At 61.4% G+C, this 16,191-nt stretch overlaps 4 protein-coding genes across 4 annotated transcripts; 3 read left to right on the top strand and 1 right to left on the bottom strand.

Moving 5' to 3' along the window:
• Positions 1 to 709: 709 nt before the first annotated feature.
• Positions 710 to 1,840, top strand: LMJF_08_0890 (mitochondrial DNA polymerase beta; the record flags this gene model as incomplete). Its single annotated transcript, XM_001681066.1, has 1 exon — positions 710 to 1,840. The coding sequence occupies one exon, from the start codon at positions 710 to 712 to the stop codon at positions 1,838 to 1,840; it is 1,131 nt and encodes a 376-aa protein (XP_001681118.1).
• A 1,410-nt stretch (positions 1,841 to 3,250) lies between these two features.
• Positions 3,251 to 4,795, top strand: LMJF_08_0880 (conserved hypothetical protein; the record flags this gene model as incomplete). The annotated part of the gene is made up of 1 exon (XM_001681065.1): positions 3,251 to 4,795. The coding sequence occupies one exon, from the start codon at positions 3,251 to 3,253 to the stop codon at positions 4,793 to 4,795; it is 1,545 nt and encodes a 514-aa protein (XP_001681117.1).
• Positions 4,796 to 6,535: 1,740 nt separating this feature from the next.
• Positions 6,536 to 7,735, top strand: LMJF_08_0870 (hypothetical protein; the record flags this gene model as incomplete). The annotated part of the gene is made up of 1 exon (XM_001681064.1): positions 6,536 to 7,735. The coding sequence occupies one exon, from the start codon at positions 6,536 to 6,538 to the stop codon at positions 7,733 to 7,735; it is 1,200 nt and encodes a 399-aa protein (XP_001681116.1).
• Positions 7,736 to 11,458: 3,723 nt separating this feature from the next.
• LMJF_08_0860 (hypothetical protein) lies at positions 11,459 to 12,331 on the bottom strand (the record flags this gene model as incomplete). Its single annotated transcript, XM_001681063.1, has 1 exon — positions 11,459 to 12,331. One exon carries the CDS (start codon positions 12,329 to 12,331, stop codon positions 11,459 to 11,461), a length of 873 nt encoding a protein of 290 aa, XP_001681115.1.
• Positions 12,332 to 16,191: the final 3,860 nt, after the last annotated feature.

Genomic DNA, 16,191 nt, shown 5'->3' with positions numbered 1-16,191 from the left:
CTCTCTCTAACCGCACCATTGCTGCCACTGCAACTGTTGCCGAACACCGATGCTGAGCTTCCCGGATGACCACCCTGACCTCGTGCAACTGCCTTTGCGCTCTGTCCAGATGTGCATTGAAAACGGCCACAACCTTCCTCTTCTTCTTCGACGCCCTGCTCTACTCGTTCTCTACTTCTGCCCACGTTGCCGGCGCCGCGCGAGCACAGCAGAGAGCACTCATCTCCTACGTTAAGCGCAACATCCGCCTGCGTACGCCCCCCCCCTGACTCTCGCATACCGATACCGGTAGGTATATATATATATATACGTGTGTATATCAGCCCTCATAGAGAAGGAACACGCCTCCCTGAACAGGAAGAGCAACGCGCTCGCGGCGTCATCGGCATACGCCGACTCGCTCCACTCCCCCTTTTTGTTTAGCAGCCACAGGGCCCAGCACGCACCCCCCGCCCCATGCACCACCGCGTCCCCATCGAGCTCGAGATACCGACACACGTACGAATATAAATATATATATATATATAGAGAGAGAGAGAGAGAGAGGCACGCACACGCACCCACACGCACTCGCGGACATACACGGCCCTTGGTGATACGGGCTCTTGCTCTCCATAACGGATCGGACGCGTCTCGTCACGGCTGTGCGAGTGCGTGTTTTGCTTGCCCTCCCTTCGTCCTCAGGCTCTTCCTTGCAAGCAGACGGACAATGCTTCGCCGGACGTTCCTGCGTCGCGATCATCGCGAGAACATCATCCGCATCTTCCAGGAGATGGCGGATTTGAACAACGCTCTGGGAGAGAAATACAAGGTGAGCAGCTACCACCGCAGCATCGAGAGTCTCAAGACGAACCTCGACAAGCCCCTCAACACCCCGCAGGACCTGAAGGCGTTCTCCGGCTTCGGCACGAAGCTGCTGAAGAAAGCAGAAGAGATCATGGCCACCGGGAAGCTCGAGGAGCTGGAGAGCAAGACGAAGCCGAAGCTCAAAGCCATCCAGGAGCTGACACAGGTGCACGGCTTCGGCCCTCGTGCCGCCGCGGCGCTCTTCGACCGCGAGGGCATCTTCACCGTCGATGAGCTGCTGCAGAAGGCTGACAGCATTCCGTCGTTGACGGACCAGCAACGTGTCGGCATCAAGTACTTCTACGACATCAACGAAAAGATCCCGATGCAAGAGAGCGTGCTGCATGAGAACTACCTGCGCGATAAGTGCATGGAGGTGCTCGGCAAGGACTTCTCGATTCTTATCTGTGGTAGCTACCGCCGTCGCCACCCCTTCAGTGGTGATGTGGACGCGATCCTATCACGCACGCTCGACGCGCCGCCGCTGAGCGAGCCGGTCGCCGCTACCGGCGTACTAGGGCACTTTGTTGAGTTCCTCGAGAGCCTCAAGTACCTGGAGGCGACCATGGCGCAGGGGCCCCTCAAGTACATGGGGATGGGTCGGCTGCCGCCCCGCATTGTCCGCGACAAGGCTGGTCGCGAGAACACGAAGGTGTACAAGGCGCGCCGCGTGGATATCCGTCTCATCGAGACAAAGAGCGTGCCGACGGCGATGCTCACCTTCACTGGCAGCAAGAACTTCAACGTCATTATGCGCCAGGCCGCCATCAGCAAGGGCTACTTGCTGAACGAATACGGCCTCTTCAAGCTGGGCACACCGGAGGAGGCGCGTGCGCTGTACGAGCGCATCGGCATTCGCGGTAAGAATGCTGGCGAGGAGCTTGGCGTCCCAAAGGACGAGCTGGAAGACAAGCGTGTTGAGGTGCGGTCGGAGCAGGATGTGTTCGACGTACTTGGGATGCCCTACGCCAAGCCGGAGAATCGCGACCCGTAAAGTTGTATGGTGGTCACGTAAGCGTAGAGAAGGCGAGGCTAAGATGAAAGACCGTTGCCGCTGGGATGCGGCACACCATAGAGTGTTCGGGAGCGAGTGCGACAACGCAAGGAGGAAGGGGGTGGGTGGGGAGGGGCATTCTAAAAGAGAGGAAGAATGCTAAACCCTGCGCTGCCGTGCTTGGCGGTGCGGCTGTGTGGCGCCTACGCGCGTGCCGTTGGCTGTTGCTCCGTGTTTTGGTCCTTCCTCTCCGTTGTCTTCTTGGGCTACGCTGTGCTGTTCCTGTGCGCGGCTTTACATACACACACACACAGCGGTGTATGTACCCCATCTTTATAGAGCGCCGGCGCGCTTGCATCCTTTGTGCGCGTTGTCGTCGTGGTGCGGTGATGTTGAGCGGTGCCTCGTTATTTTCTGTTCTTGTTGTCCCGTTTTTGTATGTGCGTTGGGGCACCTCGTGATGGCCGGCCGGGTATCCCCCTCCTCCGTGCGTGGTATCGACCGAGTACCGTGCACCCCACCCCCCTCTGTGTGTGTGTGTGTGTGTGTTTAGGTGTTGGTGATGTGTGCGGAGTGTTCTTCCGTTGTGGGCGTGGTGTTGCTCTGGTGCATCCGTCACAACGCGGCCTGTAGCGGCGGCGATAAACGAAGAAAGAGGAGAGCACGCGGGAAGGATCTTCTCCGCACCCTCCCCCTCCCCAAGAGGGTTTGGGTGGGATGCGCGTGTGTGCTTGTAAACTGTGGCTTACTCTGTTGTGTTGTCCACCTTCGCTCGGCTTCTGTTCTTTGGGTTCGCTCATCATGGTGTCAAGCCAAAATGCAGTGAAACCCCTCAAACAGACAGGCGGGTAGACAGCGACGATGACGACGACAACAACGCACACACGCACACACACACACACACACACAAACACACAGCGAAGCAATGAATGAGTAAACCCTCAAAAGCGGTTCGCACCGGAGGCGGCAGGACGACTTCGCGAGGATGGGAGATAGAATGGGGGCGGCATCACAGTGGATTTCGTGTGCGTCGCATGCTTCACGTTGGACCTACCCCTCTCCTTCTCGCTGCCATCTTCTTCTCCGTCTTGGACTTCCTCGTAACTTCATCTTCCGCGCTGGTGGCCTTGTCCCTGGTCCACGAAACTCTCACGTTCCGTCCAAAGACGCCCCACCACGCTGCTCGCGGTGCACCTCCTGCCCCCCTTTTTCGGATCGCCTCCCTCACGCCATCGACCTCCTCTCAACTTCGCACCCCACTTCGCTCCCCACTTCCTGCAGAGAGGCACACAAGCCAGCACTTCTTGCCATTGTGAGAATCAACACGGCGCAGCCGAAGGGACAGCAACAGAACGCACGCGCACTCTCTCCATTTTTGCAGCTCGTCCCATTGTGTGGATATATAGCAGCATGCACTCTGTCGTTCCAATGAGCAGCTACATCCACCCGACACAGGTCTCCATCGGCGCCGCCCCGCGCATGGCGGTGCAGGAGATGCACCCAGATGCGAAGCGCAAGGGCCGCCGAGTCGTGGCGACTATGGAGCTGAAGCCCGGCAACGCGATCTTCGCCGCCCCGCCGGACATAGCTGTGCTCTACTCGCCTTTCGCACGCCACATCTGCGCCCGGTGCCTCGTCGCCGACGTTCGCGCGTGCGCGGAGCCGCTGAAGGCGCATCACCACCACCACCAGCACCCGCATCAGCAACCGCATGCCACACTTTCCCGGTCTCCCGTTGGCGCGTCGTCTTCGCCGTCGTCATTGTCCTCGTCGACCGCCGCACCCGCCGCCGCCCCGGTGCGCCCCTACTGCTGCCCCAACTGTGACCAGTTCGTGCTCTGCGCACCGTGCGTGGCTCAGCTGCTGCTGGACAGCGGCGTGGATGTGACGAGCGCCGCCGGAACGGACGCGGTCCAAACGACCGCCCCCCTGCTGCAGCGACGCGGAGAGGGCAAAAGAGGTGTCAGTGTCGTGGATGAGCGACTCCACCTCCACCCGCTCCTCCGCGCACACGCGATATCGTGCGCGTGGTACACCTCTCTCCCCGCCTCCATCCGCGCACCGGGCAACGATACCGACTTTCTACGCTTCTGCCTGGACTACGGCGCGCGTGCGTACCTCGGCGACACGGCCATGATGCGTGCACTGGCGACACTCGACACGAACGCGAGCGTGCAGTCGAAGGAGTCGATGCAGCTGTGTGAAGTTTTTGCGCGTGACCGCGTTGTGGCGACGTTCGGGAAGGAGCCGAAAGCCGTCACCGCCACCACCCTCGCCACCGCAGCCTCAGCAAAACACATGGGAATCGATCCTCTTTCGAATCAGGCCGGCACACATGCCTCCGGCGGCATCCACCGTGGTGGTAACAGTGATGGCGTCCGTTGCCGTGGCAGTGCAGCGGTGTCTCCTTTTCCTCCACGCTACCCCATTTCTTGGACAGACCTGCGCGACACTCTCCTGCGCACCCGCTGCAACAGTATCGGATTCCCGTACAATACGGAAGAGACGACGGGGTGGTCGCTGCACCAGACGGTGTGCATGCTGAACCACAGCTGCGTGCCTAACGCGGCTGTCATCATGCTGTACGACTCGGCGGACGCCATGGCAGCGGCGGCGGCACTGGCAGCGCGCACCGGCGCTTCACACACCGCACCGCCCAAGGAGCGCACGCAGGAAGCGGCTCGTCGAAAAGCCAGCGAGCGCATCGCCGCCTTCCGGGCTGTCGCGACTTCCTCCGAGTCGCCGTACTCCACATCGTACTCGCCGTCGCTGGCCGGCTGGATCGGAATCGAGGCGACTCGCCCCATCGCCGCTGGCGAAGAAATCACAATCTCGTACGTGGACCTCGGTAGCCTTGGCGACGACCTGCAGACGCGCTCGCGACACCTTCTGGAGCAGTACCGCTTCTTGTGCACCTGCGAGCTGTGCATGCGCCAGCGTTCACTGAAGCGGTGAACGTGTGTGCGCAAAGCGGGCGGACGCCTTCTTCTTCGTCCCCTCCATGGGAGACGCTGAGAAGGGAAGCGGAGAAGGGGGGTTGGCAGGCGGCAGGGGCTCGCAGTACCGTCTCAGTTGTTGCGTGCACACTGCGGCGCATATGCATCGCTGCACCCTTTCCTGTTCGACTCCCTCTGCTGCTCTCCCCCTCAGCTCACACGTCCTCGTTTTCTCTGGCTTGCTGGAGGACACGAGCGCACGTGTAGCCATGTCTTCTTCATCACGTCTCAGTGTCATGGTCGTGCTCGGTACCGTTCCGCCGGCACAGTGGGAGGGTGTCGAGTGGGCTGGCTGGTTAAGAGGTGTTGGGTTGTGTATGCCTGGTGGTAACGCGCTGCTGAAAACGACAAGGGACAGCGTTGAGGGAGAGAGCGAGAGCGGGTAGGGCAGGCGCCTCCCTCCCTCTCCCTCTAGCCCAAGCAACTAAAACTGTCGTGACTTATGGAAAATAACGATGGATCGGGGACGCACAGGTGCGTGCACATGACTGTGCCAGGAATGCATCATGGGATATACATGTATATCTGGTGGCGTGGTAGTGTGCGCAGGTGCCTCTCAGCGCGGGACCACGTGAGTGCCTGCTCTCGCGAGAGAAGGACTCTGCGTCTTCCTCCCCCCAAGGACGGCTAAACCGGAGGCAGGAGGGCGGCGGCGGCGGCTTCCGCAGCCTGCGTGCGCGGGGACCGCAGTCCGCAAGACCGTGCACGAGACTTTGTGCTTATCCTTAGCGGCGGCGGCACGCCTTCCTCTTCTCCATTGTCTTTCGAATGCTTGTCGCCGGCCACTCTCTCTGACATACCCTTCAGCGCTCAAAACTCGCGACCATGCTTCGCAATTGCATCACCGCTTGCTCTCGGGTGGTTTCGCCAGCGTCCCTCCGCACCACTTCTCCCTTCTCGCTCCCTCTCATTCTGTCGCTCTCTCTCTCTCTCTCTCTCTGTCTGTCTTTGCCTCATTTGGGATACCACTGGCTGCTGCTACTGATCACGCTCGCACACTCGCTCTCACTCTCCTCACATGTGTCCTGGCGGCTCGCGGCAACATTGCCTCCTCCCCCCCCCTCCCCGCTTTCCTACATGGTCAATTTCTACTCCTCTGCTTCCCTACATGCAACGTACATCATAATCGCCGAGAGTAGTACTACCACCCACCACTCACCTTCTCGCCTTCCCATCCCCCGCCTCTCTTTCTGTATCTTCCTTGCCTGCCGACTTCATCGTTATCATCATATTCCACGTGCGCTCTCTTGCTTGCTCTTCAGTTTACTTTGCTACCGTTGTCCATCCCTCTCTCACACCGCATCTGTTGCACCTGCGCGAGGGTGAACGCGCCGCGTGTCTGCTCGCGGGGCGTTCCAGTTGCGGTCGTGTTGTGTGTGCGTGTGTGTGTGTGTTGTGTGCGTGTGTGTTGTGTGCGTGTGTGTGTGTGCTTCTTCCACGCCACATCGTTGTTCGATCACTTCTCCCGCTCCTTTTAGCGTGTCCTCGTCCTGCCCTGCGTAGCGTTACCAACGCTTGCCCTCGCCCTCACCCTCTCCTCCCCGCTCTAGCGCTCTTGCGGTACGCAAGCACGCGTACTGCATCACTCACCCACCCACCCCTTTCTCTTTCTCGCGCGCGTGCCCGCACAGTCACCCCGTGTGTGCCGGTACACCGCTGCCCCACCTTCCTCTCTCTCTCTCTTCGCGTTCCAACATCAATGCAGAAGCTTCGCGCCGACTGGACGAAACACTTCGACTCGGAAAAGGCCAGCATGACAGCGTTCCGCGACTATGACTTCGAGCGTCGTGTGAACGATATGCGGCGCCTGCAGAACGCCGTCGACCATTTCGACCACGCGGTAAGGCAGGGCATGATGGCAATGAAGGAAATCGCGAGCGCGTACGAGGCTGTCGGGCAGGCCTTCACGGAGCTGACCCTCACCAACAACAACCCCGTTCCCGGCCCAGGGGAGGCCGAAGAGCCGAACCCCTATCCGACTGAAGCGGATGTGCAGTACATGTCGCAGCCCAACGCCGGCGCCGCAGCGGCGGACTACGCTGCCTCCGTCGCGAGCACGCGCATGCCGGACGAAGCCAACTCGCAGGTGCGCCGCCTGGCAAAGACCTTCGCTGAGGAGGCGCGCCGCATTAACGAGGGCCCGCCGTTCCAGTCGTACAACGCCGGCATTCACCGCGACGTCCATAACCGCCTCCTCCCTGTTTTGGAGCACCTGAAGAGCATCAACGAGTACCGCCACAAGCACATCGAGGCACTGGAGCGCTACAACAAGTACAAGGCCGAAGTCGAGAAGGTGGAGAAGCACTACACGAAGAAGGGAAAACCGTTCTGCGACAGCAAGGGCCACAAGAAATACACCGAGAAGCGCGACGAGGCGTGGAAGGAGTACATCACGCGACGCGACAAGTTCAACAAAACCTTCGGTATGCTGATGGAGGTGAACGACCACGCCGCCGCACAGATCATCCACCGCTACCTCGTGCTGAACCACGAGTATCTGCAGCAGCTCGTGGCCTCGATGGACCGCGTGCTGCCAGCGATGGCGGAAGTGTATCCGCTCAACAACGAGTACAACAGCCTCCAGAACACGCTGATCCTCGAGGCGGTCGCGAACGCGAAAACGCCGTTCGCCGACCACTCGAAGATACGTTCGAAGCAGGCTGATAGTGACAAGAGCGATGGCGCCGGGGACGAGAGACACGAAGATGTTCAGGAGGCTATGGACGCCCATTACGAGGCCCAGCAGAGCACTCTCACTTCCATGAGCTCGGACGGTGGAAGCAACCTCGCCTCCGGCTCACGGCTGGAGGATTCGGTCAGCTACGACGCGCACGTGAATCCATCGACGGCGTTAGAGTCCATGGAGCAGCCGCCTGACCCGGAGCAGGACGACGTCTAACACGGCAGAGGGATGAGGGTGAATCGCGGGCCCACCCTATCGGAGCCGCAGCATATTTAGACCCAAGGCGGGCACCTCGACAATGGCGAAGCGCGGCCGCTCGGGGACGGTAGAGGTATGGCCAAAGGAAGGCTGCGCTGACGTGGAGCGCGCGTGCGTGCGGGAGACCCTGAGTCGGCCGACAGATTCATTCCCTTTCCCCTCAGCCATGCGCGCTCACGGACACCCCGCGCTCCTGCATCGCTGCTGCGCCGCCCAACTGGGCCCATCGCGGTAGCCGCCTCCTTCTCTCTCTACCCTCCCCCTTTTCCGTTGTTCGTTGAGCCGTTCAGGTATCAGTGCACACGCACTCAGCCATGACCCACATGCTTCCGCAGCAGCCACCCCCGTTCACGCGTCGACGCGCGCCCTTTCCATAACGTTCTGCTGTAGTCGCTTACTCATCCACGTCTGCCCTCCGCTCACGCCCCCCTCCCCCCTCCCCCCTCACATACACACACACACACACACGCACGCCCCACACACGTGAAATGTAAAGACGCACATACATACAGGCGTGGCACATTTTCATTCGTTGCGTTTTCGCAGGCTCGTGTGGATCTCTGCCCTTCACTCTCGTGTCCTGCGGCGGTATCTTGTACGCTTTCTCTTTCTCCCCTCCCTCCCTCCCTCCCTCCCTCCCTCCCTCCCTCCCTCCCTCCCTCCCTCCTTTCATGCGTCACGTCGATCTTCTCCTTGCTCTCGTTGGCTGCTTCGCTGGTTCCGCCGCACCCCTCCCCCTCTTATTTGCGTTCCTATTTGCCTCACGCGCACGTGTGTGTTTCCCTCTTCTTCGTCTGTCGCTCGTTCTGTCTCGCCCCCCCCCCTCCTCCTCGCCCTGCTTGTGTCATGCATGACGATGGCCTCATTTACATGAGGGGTGCGGAGAGAGAGAGAGGGAGAGACAAGGATGGCAGGGCGCCTCGTATCGTTGGTGTGTTGTCGTGCTTTTCTTGAAATCCGATGCGGCATGGTTGCTTGTCTTTGTGTCGGTTCGATTCGAATGTTTGCCCCTCCGCCTACTCCAAGCGTAATGTAAGTTCTGATCATGGTAAGGGTGCGGACTGAATGCACAGTGAGGAACAAGATGGACCACGAAGAGCAACCCACAAGACGCCGCTGAGCGCACGTGCGCACACGGGTAGCACGCGAGGGTCACACTTGGGTTATGTGTGTGTGTGTGTGTGGTGTGCAAGGGGGAGGGCCAACGGTGATGCGCCTGCGTGCTTGCCTGTGGTCTGCGCGGGGCAGATTCGCCAGCGCGCATCTGTGCCTCTTCCCCCCTCACTCGGTGAGACACCATGTGCTCACCGGCGGCACACACGCCCCGTGCGCCGTCCGCTTTTCGCATCGGCGTTGGCGTTGGCCAGGGGTGTCCGGTGAGGGCGTTTCGCGGCCACCGCGGTTCAGCCCGCCGGGTGCACCCCCCCCCCTGCTTGCTATTGCGTCGCCCATCCCTCCTGCCTCCTGCGTGGCTTTCCTTTACCCGTTGCGGGCCATGCCTCCCGCCCAAGTTTCCTTTGCGGGCGCGCGCAAGCCCGCGCGCGGGTCCAGCGGCTCCGCCCTGCCCGGCCCCCTGGCGGCGGCCCAGGCGTGGGGGTGGGCAGGCCCCAGCCCTTTCGGCGGCGTGGTCAGATCGGGTTTGGGGCAGGGGATAGGAGGGCGAGCGGGTAGGTGGGGTGTGGGGTGCGTTGGCCGGCGTGCTTGTGCGTGTGTGGCGGAGGGTGGGGTGGGGAGGGCTCGAATCATCCGCGTGCGCGCATTCCGCTGTAGTTCGGGCGGCCCCGAGAGGCGGCTGCCGCGCGTCATCCGTGTCGGCTTCGACCGCGCAGGGCACTCGATTGCTTTGTTTTTCTCTTGAGCGACTGTCTTTGGTTTCCCAATAGGAGGACAAGCACACGGCACACGCGCGCAGATGAAGCGAGAGCAGCGCAGAAGTGTGCCAGGCGAACCACTCAGTTGTTGGTGGCCGGGGGTGGGGTGGAGAGAGAGGAGGGGAAAGAAAAGAACAAAGAGAAGCGTAGGGGCTGGTCGACAAGTGGTGGTAGTGTCGCACGTGAGCGACGGCGGGGAGGGGCGGGGTGGCTTGCGTGTTGCTTTTCCCTTCTTTCTGTGTGCGTGTGCGAAGGGTGGATGTATCAACAACCAAAAAACAAAAGCCTCGCCACCGCATGAAGCCCCCCCCCCCCCCCCCCACACACACACACACAAACTCTCCCTCCCTCCCCCCACATGCCGCTGAGGTTGGCGAACCTTCGAAAAAAACTGGAAAAAACGAGGAGAGTGAGAACGAAGAACGCCTTACGGAGGCCGCTGGGTCGTGTGTACCATTCGCAGGAGAGAGATAGGGGAGACGAAGGGTCACCGCCAGTAGCCCGTGCGGTATACAGCGGCGCTGTCTTACCACGACGTCGCCACTATCACCTTCTTCACCCCTACTCGTGCGTCACTACGGCACATGGCAGCACGCCTCTCTCTCCCTCCTCATTTCCAACCCATTCCCTCACGTGCTCATCCATAGCTGTGGTTGTAAAGCGAAGGAGCTGACGGCCTCCGCAATCAGTGCTATATGTAAATAAATAAATATGTTTTTCTCGCTGGTGTAGTCTCCCTGCGGTGCCGGCTCGTCATCCCTGAGGGTGGCGCGTCGCGTCCGCATCGTTCACGAGACACACACGCCCTCACACCTCGCAGCTTCGGTTATGCCCACGCCTCCATCGTGGCGAACGAAGCGCAGGAAGACACACACACACACGCACATAGAGAGAGAGGCAAAGAGAGAGGGAGAGGAAGAAGGGCAGGAGGGGGGCACGTACAACACACACACACACACATTGCTCCCCTTCTATCCCTCCCACGCCTCTCTCTCCCATGTCCACAAAACCATATATATATATATATATACTGTATGTTTGTTTCGTTTCTTCCGTCTTCCGTCTGGTACAGGCAAGCACAACGGAGGAAATGGACAAGGGAGGGAAGGCGAACAACAAGAAGAAAGGCTGAGAGAACAAGGGACAGGACGGAAAAGGACCACAACCTGATCCTTCAGCACGTGCGCACAGACACACGCACAAGAGTTGCCCGCGTGGAGAAGAGAAGATACATATATGCACACCCATACGCATACGCTCCCGGTAACGTCGGGCCCGAGGGCAACACGAGCAAACCCAAAGATACCGTGGACAGCATCCTGCCGCCTGCGAGAAAAACGAAACGTGGCCGTCTGTGTCTGTGTCTGTGTGTATGTCTATGTGATCAGCTTGACCGGTTGCTATATATATATAGTTTTTTTCTCCTCTTACGCATAGCTCTCTCCTTCACTCTCTCGAACAGACGGCTGTGACGAGAGCGAAGGCCGCCCCTCAGGACACGAGGGGCATCCATGCCGAGGGAAAGAAAGGTGTGTGTCACTCTGCTGCTTCGTGACGCAGGCAAAATGCAGAGTTCGTCGGGTTGCCAGACACACACACACACACACACACACACACAGGTCCAACACGCACACGTTCGACGGAGGGGAGGGGCCGAAGAACAAAAAAGACAGAAAAGTAAAGAGCAGCGAGAGAGCTCAGCCAAGATGTGAAGGTGACGAGGCAGCTGGGGGCGAGGTGGGCGACAGAGACGTCGGCAGGTATGTCGCATGCGCGGGCACTCGCAATCTCTGATGGTCATTCTCTCACCCTACATGAAATGCCGAAAGGGATCGACCCCGCCGAACATGGCGGCGCGTTGCTGATGCATGTGGTATTGCATCGCCTCCATCATGCGAAACGGACTCTCGGGTCCGCCGGTGCCAAACAAATCTCCCGTGAACGGACTGCTCATCACCCCGCCGCGTGTGTGCGGGCTGAGCTGCCACTTCGATTCGTTCGAGACCGACGGTGACTTCAGTCTACGCTGCGCTGGCGCACGCCGGGAGGTGAAGGGGAACGCGTCCCCAAATCCCAGCGGTGGCTGCATCATCTCCGCCATGATCGACTCCATACCCCACGGATCTCTCCAGAACTCTAGGGCGTCTGGATGTGAGCCGAACTCGCCTTTCTTTCCGCCGCGGCGGTAGGCTCGCGAATCAGCGTCGTTGTAGTCGTCTTCACTGTCGGGCTCTTCAACGATGGGATCCTGTTTCGACGATCGACGCTTCTCCTTATCCTTGTGTTTGGCGTGCACGTTGGCGTTGTTACCACTGTCCGTGCTCGCCTCGTGCCTGTCCGCGTCATCTGGCTCCTCGACCACGACTGGACGCTGGCGCTCCTTCACGACGGTGTGATTGCGACCCCCGCAACCTCCGTGCGACACATATGTGAACTGTGCGCTCTGCACAAAGGCATTGCCGTTGCTGTGCCGGTTGAAGCGCTCCTGAAAGGCAGGGTCGTCGTTGGAGTTATAGTAGGACGCGTACATCTCGCTGCCATCGCGACCGCGCTGATACAAGGACTTCGTATGGGTGCGCGGATCCACTCTCGTCCGCCGCTCCACCGGCGACGCGGAGTCGGCCGGACGATGCGCGACAAGCGCGTCGTCCGTGCGGGAAGCGCGACGGCGATCGTCCGGCATCGAAAAAAGAAAATAGAGAAGCACACAAATCTGGTACGTTTTCCCTTCTCCCGATCCTCTTCGTCGAATATGTTGAGGGATGCTGTGAATATATGTGTGTGTGGGGTGGAGTGGGGTGGTGGGGAAGTATGATGGTGGCACGCACCCGAGACTCGACGGACACACGCCCAAAGACGATCCCTCTTTCGCTCTCGTCCGCAGCGCAGCCTGATACGGATAGATCGGAGCGAAGCCCCCGACAGGGCACGAACAGCGAGAAATGGGAGAGAGGGCGGCAGGGAGGCGAGAGGAAGGGGGTGGTGGTGGTAGTGGTGGAAGAAAGCAGCGCGTGACAGCGGGGGGGGAGAGAGGGGAAGGGGTGGGGGGCTGTTGTCTGACGTTTGCCCAAACAAAAGGGGTTGTGTGGCGCTTCGTACGCTGTGCGAACAATCCTGGCGAGAACACGACAGAGGTGAGTGCAGCCCATCATAGCATATAAGACGTAGAGGGAGGGAAGGGGAAGGCTTTCGCGACTAGGGACGGCATCAAGCCCGTTTCTCTTCCTTGTGAAGAGAAGGAGGGACAATGCAGGTGGTGTTGAGAAGCCGAGGAGACACGAGTAAGCTGTGCGCCCGTCCTGTCTGTGCCAACGCATACGGTAAGCAGCCACGGCGCACAGAGCCTCGTATCCACAACACTTGCGAATCCTCGAGTAATCACCCCAAGTGATACCAGTGATATTCACTAACAGCAGCAAATCTCTGTGCATTCCATACGTCACTCCGTCATCATCGATCAACACACACACACACACACACACCTCCTCCGTCGCGGCCCTGGCACGCAGCACCACCGCGCCCACCGCTGCGACAATTCACCGACACCACCGGCGCCGCGCCGTCACCGCCCGTCCCGCGCGTTGCAGACAGCAGAGATGGAGGCGGCGGATAGGCACGGGGCGAGGACGCACAGAGACGGCACCGCAGCCGCTCGACACCACACAAAAAGCGGCAAGGCGAAGAGCAGCAGATGCGAGTCGGAGCATGTGAGGATGCCCCCCTCCACCCCCCACACTCACGCGCTCGCACACATCCCTGCCCCGCCCACCACCACCACCACCTCACCTCACCTCACCTCACCTCACCACGCATCCACAGCCGGCAGCAGCGGGGCGGAAAAGCCTCGTGCGCAACAGCCACGCATCCTTTACGGGAGCGTGCGACGCAGTGTCCTGCACAGCGCCGTCCGCCGCGGCCTTGGTGCACGGCGGCAAACAGCTCGTCCAAATCGCTGCTGCTCGTTCCGATGATGCCGATGAAGCCGGTGGGGCTGACGGGGCACACACAGTGCGCTGCGCGTAGGCGGGTGCCTGCGCTCGCGGTCGAGCACGGGACTCGTGCAGACGTCGCGGCGCGGCAGCCCAGCGCTTGCCGCGGTCAGCGGCACCATGGCCACCTCCTCATCCTTGCGCTTCACGGCGAAGGCATTGTCGGCCGTCGCCAGCACACCCTCGCCCTGGGATCACCGCGCGGCCTTGGAGGGGGTCTCGATGGCTGTCTTGAGCTGATGCCCCCCCCCCCCCCGCTGCTGCCGCCGGTGGGCGCGGCGGTTCGTCGTGAAGACGTCGCGGACCGCAGACACGCCGGACACGCAGCTCATGGTGTCCTTGTACTTGGCCGGGGCACGGCGAAGACTCCCCTCCTTCACCCGCTGCGTCCTCTCGCTAATGCCGTCCCGCTCGAGCTTCGACGCAAACACACACGGCGAGAGGCCCGCCAGGCACGGCTAAACAGGATCAGCGCGATGGCCTCGACGTCGCGCGGGTCGTGCGCGCAGGAGCGCAGCGGCCTTACCAGCCCCAGCAGCCTCGCGCGGTGCAACATCCTTCTCCGCGGCTCCCGCGCCGCAACGCGCTCAGGCCCCCACAGAGAGCACCACCTCGTCACCGTCCATGGGCAGCATGCAGGTCGCATCGCGCTTCACCCTGGCAACGGTGCCCGTCATGTGCATGCCGGGCTGCACCACGGCGGCGGCGCTGGCGGCATCGCCGCGACGGAGCACACCGGCGTGGCCCTTCCTGCCAGCCCGCAAGGTCCTCACCCGATGCGTCGTCTCCGACATCTTGCCGGTGAGGCGCCCGGGCGCGACGGGGCGGGCGAGCCATCAGGGCAAAGAAGGGCCTTTGGGGGATGCGGACGCAGCCGCACCAGAGGTACGGGCAGCAGCACCGCCTGCCACACGTACCGCGCACAGACGGACGCCGGCGATGCCGCTCCGCATTGTGCTCAGCTGAGTGTACGAGAGCGCGTACCTTTATGTGGGTATGGGCGTGCCTGCGTGTTTGCGCGTGTGCAGTGGACGAGTCGCGCGGACGAGGATGGGGCCCGCGAGCGAGGCAGCGAGTGAGGAGAAGCGACGCAGGCGTCCCGCACATACGTGCGTGCAGGGGGAGAGAAGAAGGGCACGTGAGGGGAGGTGGAGGCAGAAAGAGGCTGCGCTGCCCGAAGGCACACGCGTCTGTATATGCATGTACATGCATATACGGGCATACACCGGCGTACGAGAACGCGCACGCGCGCGCACGTAGCGCAGCCCGACCATTGGCAGCGGCACAGAGCTCGGCGTCCCCTCTGCCCCTCTTCTCGGAGGGGAGGGGAGGGAGGGCGGTGGCGGTGGCGGTGGCGGTGGTGACGCTGTTGGGGTAGACGAGTCGAGGAGCGAAAGCGAGAATGGGCGGAGAAGCGAGAAACGCGCGCCGGAAGACGGTAGAGAGAAAAACATACAATAATAACGCAACGGAGAAGGGGAGACAAGCGCACGCACGCCGTCTTTCCAGCCGAAGACAGAAGACGGGCGGCGGCGGCGGTCAGGCGAGCGAGCGAGCGGATGCGGGGCGCTTTTCATTGGTCGTTTTGTGTGTGTGTGTGTGTGTGTGTGTGTACTCCCTTCTTGTTCTGCTTGTCGTTTGCCTGCGTGTCGGGGGCAGCGGGATGCGCGTTTTCAGCGTGCCGCGCCATCTAGGGCGGGCCGCCTGGCGCTGCATCCGGCCGTGCGTCGGACCGGCGCCTCGTGCCCGTCCTCGTCCCTTCTTCCGATGCGTGCTGCGCGATCGGCGGCGGGCGGCGCGGGTAATAGGGGACGGGTGCAGGTAAATGCCGGATGAGCTCGAGCAGGAAGTCGGCCAGCTTCGGGTCAGGGCCCTCTGAGACCCTGCACACGGCTCGCATGCCGTGCTTCCCCCTGAGTCGCCTCCAGCCGCTGCACTCCATAGTACAGTAGGGAGACTCTTCAGATCGGAGCCTTGAGGATGCAGCGGTGTAATTAAAAAGTGAGAGAAGCAACGAAGATAAAGCACAGGAGAGGCGACGAGATGGAGGGGCGAAGCGCGCACACAGGCACAAGCCCACACGGACACGGACACGGACACGGACACGAGTCGCAGCGAAGAGGAAAGCAGCCACGTCTCTCGTTCGTTGTTCATCTTTTCCGTTTCGCATGGGCTCGTTCCGCTCTGCACTTGCTGCTGCTGCAGCACGGCTGTCGCTGCTTGCTTCCCGATCCACCTCATCGGCCTCTCTGATTCCAGGCCACCCGCCACCACCGCCTCCTGTGGCACCGCGCCTCCTCCCACCCTCCCACTCCCGTCTCACGACCGCCTCCGTCCCCCTTCCCCTCCCGCTTCGGCCGTTCTCCTCTCTTTTGCCCTCGTTTTCCCTCGCCGATTCGCCGGCCTGCGGCGACGGCGCCGCCATCTCGCTTCTCCGCTCCGCCAAGGGTGCGCCGGGCGAGCGTGAGTGGGGGGGGGGGAGGCATTCCGAGAAGGCACTGAGGGCGGGGAGGGGGAGGGGCTCAGAGGAGGAGGGGGGAAGGGGGCATGGATG

The sequence above is a fragment of the Leishmania major genome, chromosome 8 (assembly GCF_000002725.2).
Source record: "Leishmania major strain Friedlin complete genome, chromosome 8".
Lineage (NCBI taxonomy): Eukaryota > Euglenozoa > Kinetoplastea > Trypanosomatida > Trypanosomatidae > Leishmania > Leishmania major.
This window is presented reverse-complemented; position numbering and strand designations above follow the sequence as displayed.